This window comes from Hemiscyllium ocellatum, chromosome 15 (assembly GCF_020745735.1).
Source record: "Hemiscyllium ocellatum isolate sHemOce1 chromosome 15, sHemOce1.pat.X.cur, whole genome shotgun sequence".
Lineage (NCBI taxonomy): Eukaryota > Metazoa > Chordata > Chondrichthyes > Orectolobiformes > Hemiscylliidae > Hemiscyllium > Hemiscyllium ocellatum.
In genome coordinates, this window is record NC_083415.1 from 18,016,878 (window position 1) to 18,024,655 (window position 7,778).

The window sequence follows — 7,778 nt, forward strand, 5'->3', positions numbered from 1 at the left end:
TGTTTGTAAAACTAATCCAAGATGTTTCTAATTTGGCCTTATTACTTATGATATTGTTCACTTACTTACACAGTGACATTTATCCCAATGCTTCTGTTGACATCACAGGCGTCACACTTAGAAGTATAAATTCAAATTCCCAATTTAATTCCTTACATGAATGGATTATTTACAGTTGTGAATTATTAAAAATAAATACCACTGCAATTAGGTTTTCTTTAAAATCTGAATATTGTGTGGGTATGAGAATGCAGCTGCCATCAACTGAATACCATAGCAAATTAGATTTTCCGTGTTCTGTCACTTATATAAAATACAATCATCGATTATTCATTCATTCAGTATTCAAAACTTAGTGATCTTTCATGCCTTTGAATGAACAGCAGCAGCTCAAGTCACCAGTGAGATATTGTCATTCTTTCAGTCATTTTAAAGCCTTTTATTAATGAAGTTAGTTTGATCTCCTTGGATCCTTTCTGCCAAGTTTGTTTTTAATTAGGTTTTATGCTCATTCATGAGAAGGCTGCCAGACTTGGGGAGCTAAATAGTTTATGTTCATGCAAGTCTCAAGAAGATTTGTAGATTTTGCTGTCTCAATTTTTCCCATGAGTTTGTTTGTGCCTTACAAGTGAATATCAACAAAGTAGAGGCAACGTCCCTGTTTAAGTTGATTTCTCTTTTGAGTTAATACTGATGAAAGGTTGCTGAAACGAATCGAGGTTAATATTTTCAGTTCTGTGCTGCTTTCCTGTCTGTCAATCAATCAGATACCTTGTCACTGGTCAAATATTCTGCACTAAAATTGAATGAAAACGTTAGACGTAAGTTTCCACTGTGAAAAGTGGTGGTTGAGTGACTGAGGAAATCTGTGTTAAAGGAGCCTAAGCACTGATGGGCTAATTTGTTATTATTCCCCAAGCTGGTTAGTAGAGGCATAGTAGAATTAAGTTTGTTATTTGTTTCTAATATGTTTAAGGACTAGGAAGCATTACAATACCTGTTTAATGTGTTTTATGAATCGGATGAGTGAGATAATAAACAGTCCTTTTGTGTATAATACATATGAAATCTTATGCTATGTTGTACACATCATGTCCCACCTTTCATGATTCCCTACAGTTTCAATGAACTGTTCAATATGAATACTTTGGCTGCTGCATATACAGTAACCATTTTCAAAAAGCGCGCTTACCTTAGAGTAAAGATGCAATATTTGAGGAAAGGATGGAACAGAGTGGCTCAAATTTATGGCTGCTCATAGCAGTTCTGTCGGAGTGCATTTCTATAGCAATGTGAGTCCAAGCAAGCATGATATCTGAGCCTTAATTTTGGTTATACTACTTTGTAGAGCAAAATTATGTCCATCAAATTGGATGTGTAAGGAAGGACAAATGAATTAGGAGGAAAATACAGGACAAAAGATTTAATATTCTGAATCCAGACCTCAATTGAGACCAAATCCCTCCGCAAGTTGGCTCATTTAAATGGATTTTTAAATTTAATTTCATGCATGTTAGGTTTCCTCAGGCTTGAGAATCCCAGCAGGTAGAATAATGCAGGAGGAACCAAATCCATGAGGAAAATGTATTTACAGTATTGGTTTCAAGTCTGTAGGAGGAGGGGAGGGGGCATTTCCTGACCATCCAAAAATCTGACTTATGTATACCCAACAATCACACTCCACAGTGTCCAATTGCACCCTCTTTGTTATCTCGTACTTACCCATGGCTGCTTTGTTAGCCAACAGGTACTCAGTCTTTTGATCTGTCCTATGTTTGGTTTAGAAACCTATTGAGAAAATGTAAGAAGTTTTGCAGTTGTTTGCTAAAAACAAACTCTATTTTGGGGCCTTTGTCCAGAAATCCAGTCATTGCCTTGGAGTTTACTTTTGAATGCATTTGTCCTTGTTAAACAGTTTTTTTGGTCCAATTAAATATGTATTTGACTTTTATTTTAAGCTCCTAGAGTTTTTACTTTTTCTCATTAGCAGTAGTTCTGATGCAAATTGATATGTTTTCATACATTGTCTCCCACAAATAGTGCCATTCCATTCCCTGATTTGGATTCACCACTTATTTCAATCTGTTTCATTTGGCACATGTTAAATTTATCATTGGATTGTTTTATACCCTAGTGATACATTTATTATTGTCAAATTGAACTTAGTATTGGTTCCTCAAAACTGTATGGTTTGTCATTCTGGGAGATGTAATGAAATCACAGTCACCATTTTGATTTAGGCTCTTAGCACAAATGCAAACAGGCGAAAGTGAGGACTACAGGTGCTGGAGGTTAGAATCGAGAGTGTGCTGCTAAAAAAGCACAGCAGGTCAAGCAGCATCTGAGGAACAGGAAAACAACCTTTCGGGCATAAGCCCTTCATCAGGAATTCTTGATGAAGGGCTTATGTCCAAAACGTTGATTTTCCTGCTCCTCAGGTGCTGCCTGACCTGCTGTCCAACAATTGATTCCAAAACATCTGTTCTTTTCCACAACTAATAATTGGAGAAGTAACCATAGCACCTCCAAGGTACCCTCCACACTGTCCCACCCATCCCCATCTTTCCCCGAGGCTTTGTTTCTCCATTATGGTAGAAGTAAAATCATCAAGCAACACACAAAATAAGGAACCTTTGGAACTCTCTGCTCTAGTGGTATTCCCCCAAGAATCTGGAGAGTCGGTAAGAAAATGGAGTTAAAACTCAAGATCAGATTTAAAGGTGCAGCATGTTTCACAGGCCATTAGTGATCTCTTGGCCCATACTTTTTTTATAAAATTCAAAGATGATATAAAATCAAATTGCTATTATTCATCTTGAGGATCCAGGTCTTATGGTTTGGAAAATTGTCTGTAAGATTGTTAGATTTCTCTCCATTTATTCCCAGACTTCTGGAAGACTTTATTTACTATTACCTACATGCTAATTGTTTTCCTTTGAGAGACTGAGTTAGCAAGCAGGACTTGAGAGCATGAATGTTTTTAGAGGTATGTCCCATTGAACTTCAAATTAATTCAATTAATTATTTCCTGTTTACATAGACCTCTCAGACCTAAAGCCCATTTTCTTCCAAAATTATATTGTTCTGATTCATCGTATCTCTGACTCCATTTCAGCACCACCAGCTTTTTGTTTAAAATCTGTTTTTCTACACCATCCACCCTCAACTTTGAACAGATTGAGTTGATGGATTTATTTGTCACAAAGCTAAATTTCAGCGTTTGTGTTAGCTTTTTCTCACTCTTACTAATGTATCCGCCTCCTTTATCTCTGGATCCATTTCTTTTTACATTTGCAAAAAATATAATATTTTTAAATTTAGTCACTGTATAACAGTAATGCAGTTCATAAGGCAATAAGATGGAAAATTAGAGCTACATTAAGCAGAATGTTGGATTGGTAATTCATGTTTTACAAGAGTGTGTGTTGTCATAATGGTTAACACATATAGTATATGACCGTTCTGATCCTAGCTGATGTTATTACTGGCAAATCAGATCCCAGACCTAAAGCTGCTTAATAAAATCAAATTTTGTTTTAAATTTACTGAGGTGTTCTGTCACCAAAGCGCAAGCACAGAATGCTACGTATCCAGTTTTAAGAATGAAAGGATTTGTTACCCAAAGTAAAAGATAAAATAGAATAAAGCAGTCATAGAATAGAATAAATGTTACATAAAGTACAATTTGATATTTCAAAACACAGTAAAATTGCAATCCCATCTGTCCTAATACTATCACTTTATAGTACTCAATTACCAGCGAGCATTTGTGGCTCTGTCATACTTATAGGTTTAACTTATCCATTTCTTTCAATCACTAATCTTGAGAATTTGGTAACTTTTTTCTCGATTAGTCTCACACCTGACCTTAAAATTTCTCTGCTTCCGGTAATTCTTCAGGATTCTAACTAAATGTTTCTGGTCTGCTGTTTTCAATTAATGTCCTTACACTGAGGTAACCTATTTCCTAAATTTTCTGAACCCAACTCTGTCTTTGAGGGAAAACTGTTTTATATGTCTAACTTCAATCTGGATTTCTGCAACTTAACAAATGACAGCTCCTTCTAAACAGCAAGTAAGCTAATGTTCCTTAATGTTTACTTGGTCCACTGTTAATACTCTCCCAATGAAAGCAAATTCTCATCATTGCCCAGAGACTTCTCCATCATTACTGTTTTTTTAAAAAAAAATCATCACTGGTAAGAGTGCTAACAAAGTTAATGGTTAAACTTGTTGTACACATAGACCAAAACTTTAATGCCATTAATCCTAAATCCAAACTCTAAAATAAATTAGATTAAAATACATGTTAATCTCTCACCTTAAACCACCAACTATTCATTAGATTATTTCCACTATATTTGAATAAATATTAAGATGGGTATTTTTAGTCTTTCTCAATGTTTGTGAGGTGATGGTTGCTGCTACGTACAAACTGACTGACTGACTGTTTTTCCCACGTTATAACTGAGTGAACTTTAGACAAAATAGTGCATCATTTAAATAGATGTCCAAAGGGTGGAAAAGCTATTATATAAGTTATTTCATAAATCAAACGTGCGGTACAGTAGACTCACCATTAACGTTTTGTGGAAGGGGTAGCCCATTCAACATGCCAAGCTCATTCGTCCATCCATAGAAACTCACTTTCATCCCATCCCAGCATTTAATATTAAATGAAAATTATACAGTTTATTAGATTTGTACCTCAAGGCACTCTACCTGGTTGAGGGACTTGACACGTGGAAAAGAGACCTACTGAAAGACATCTCGTGCCCTCAAAGCCAATCTCACAGATGCAAAACCTTCCCAGCATTACTTACAAATCGTCTGGACCATTGTGTTATTCGGGATCCTGTTATTTAAACTTTAGAAAACACCTCCTCTAAGAGCTACTAACTACAAAAACTATCCACCTCTGGTAGACATCAAACAGTAGGAGTTTTACCCATGGAGTCTTGATTCCAAGGGATGCTCCAGTGCTGGCTCACTGCTGCCTAATTGGCTCATGATTTAGAGGAGAAAGTGAGGACTGCAGGTGCTGGAGATCAGAGCTGAAAATGTGTTGCTGGAAAAGCGCAGCAGGTCAGGCAGCATCCAAGGAGCAGGAGAGTCGACGTTTCGTGCATGATTCCTGAAGAAGAGCTCATGCCCGAAACGTCGACTCTCCTGCCCCTTGGATGCTGCCTGACCTGTCATGATTTAGAGGACCTTCCTGAAAAGAGAGCGCACCGATCTCCCTATCTCTCTAGCTATCAAGAGAGACCCCTGACACCATGACAAGATCCTGCCCATTGTTTTAATTTAACACTGGCAGGAATCTGATTATGATGTTTTCCAATTATTATTTGAATTCAAACAGAGAAAAGAAGTTACTTGAATCATACAGAAAAGTATATTGCAGGTTGAAGTGTGTACTGAATTTTTTTTCCATTATGGCACTTGGAGATTTTGCATATTTCAGTATTCTTCATTTGTGTAATGATGGTACATGATTTGCAGGGAAAGTGCATTTAAATCATGAAATGAACGTGGTATTTAAACTGAAACATAACTGTCTCTGCATCCTTAATTTTTTAAAACCTGTTTTCCAGAATATGCAGAAAATATTGGCGATGGGAAGAACGATGAGTTTAAAGAAAGTGAACAGAAAAGAATCTTGGCTCTACTTGAAAATTTTTAAGAACACAATATTGTTAGTCTGTGAATGTTAAATATGTCTTGTGAGATACTATAGCGAGCTTACAGTCTGAGGTAGACCTACAAAACCTTCTCTGAATTTTATTAGACTGGGAACCCAACAGTGGTGTGGATTTTAATCGACTGAGCAACGTGTTTGAATAATTTGCTTCCCTCACAGTAAAGAGCGACAATGCTGATGAAGCACCACAACATTAATCAGTTAAAAATTGCCACTCCTACAACAGACATCTTCACACATTCTAATAAAATACTATTGTGTAATGATTTCCTTTCAAAACCAAACTTATTTTTTCTAAGCTTTAACCAATATTGCATTATGCAGAACACAACACACAATCTGTAGAAACAGCCATTGATACTTTGTACTGAAGTCAGTGCACTATTCAACTAAAGTGTCTGACTTGCATTTTTCTGAAGACAATGTGTTTGTTTTGATATAAGTATACCTGTTACAAACTGTTCACCTCAAATATATGTAAAATTGAACCATATTATGAAGCTTGCAATTCCACTTGGTGTTTCAGTGAAATACATGTGTGAATACAAATGTTGCTTTCCATCTTGTATACCAGATGAACTTATTGTAATAACATTTTGCTCTGCTGATCAGTAGTTGAGATGTATGTATGTCTTAACCTATGGTTTGAATGACATTTCCCTGAAATTTTACATTATCTAACCAGAAATAAAACCAGGGAAAAAATGAACATTTGCACCAAACATGTCAGAAACTGAAAAGAGAAAATTTCCAGTGAAGGATCCTCACCCAAAATCTGTTTGCCTTTTCTTTTGTCTGTTTCCAAATGCTGATTAATTACAGAGATAATTTTGTCATTTTCAATTTTCTTTGAATTTTCATCATTCAGTGTTTATCTGTATCACCAATATCATTTGTGATGATCTATAGAATTCAGTCACTAAGTAGCTAACTTCACTGGGCACCAGTAGAAAGACAAGTCAACATCACTTTAGCAGTGAACTAAGGTGTAGAGAAAATTGGTCTCCACAGACAAACATATTTGTTTATTTTTAAATGAATGAGTTGTTTATTTCCTTTCTGAAAAAATGTAGGTTTCTACATTAACTGCAAACTAAATTCTCTATCTTCTGCGTGTTCAATTTATTGCTTACAATAAGTTTTGAGTAATTGTTAACCTTAATGAAACTTTAGAGGGACCCTGTTTTAATTGTGATGAATATCGAAATGCATTTCCACTGCAGTTTAATTCATGATGGAACTTCCTTTAAGACAAAAGTTTGTAAACCTGCATTTCTATAAATAAAGTATTTAAAACTCTAGCATCAGTATCTTTTTTTAATGTGCTGAGGCAGTTCACAATAGATGTAAAGATTTGAATTTGTCCATTTAATAGAAGTGCAGGATTGTTGACCATTCTAAAGTACCCAGATATTCTGCAAAGTACATACATATTGTGGTATTACTAAAATAGAGATGGTGCTTAGATCTAGATTAGGTGTCTGTTAAGAATCAAACAATTGAGAACTAGCAAAATAGAATGGACAAATAAACAGGACATACCTTAGAGTCAGGGAGAAATGAGACCTGCGGATACTGGAGAGTCAATAGTCAAATAATGTGGTGCTGGAAAAGCACAGCAGGTCAGGCAGCATCCGAGGAGCAGGAGAGTCAATGTTTCTGACAAAAGCCCTTCATGAGGAATGATGGAAGGGCTTATGCCCAAGACATTAATTCTCCTGCTCCTCGAATGCTGCCTGACCTGCTGTATTTTCCCTGTGCCTCATTTTTTTTCAATTATCTTAGAGTCAACTAAGTTCCTACCTCAGCATTCCGGCCACAAAGTAACACTGGAAAGAATAAATATTAACATCAGGCCTTTGTCAAAATAATTTAGATGTGGCAATCGAGTTTTGATATATACTGGTCTATTTGAAGGACATCTTGGACAGAACGTGCATAATAAAATAAATCAATCATTTTAATAGTGATTGTAAGGATAGTTTTTTGTCTAACTGCAACTGAAATGTGAAACAGTCTATTTAAATCAATGTTTGAAAGCATGGATGAATCTTTTGAAAACAAATAACCTGACCTC

General features: G+C 35.8%; 1 protein-coding gene across 1 annotated transcript in view; it reads left to right on the forward strand.

Annotated features, from left to right (window-relative positions):
- The window catches only part of ctnnbl1 (catenin, beta like 1), a 177,624-nt gene extending 170,622 nt beyond the window's left edge, over positions 1-7,002 (forward strand). Inside the window, exon 16 of the mRNA XM_060836293.1 lies at positions 5,595-7,002. Coding sequence (XP_060692276.1) covers positions 5,595-5,683 — 89 coding nt within the window. The 3' untranslated portion in view covers positions 5,684-7,002. The remainder of the gene's footprint in view (positions 1-5,594) is intronic.
- Positions 7,003-7,778: the final 776 nt, after the last annotated feature.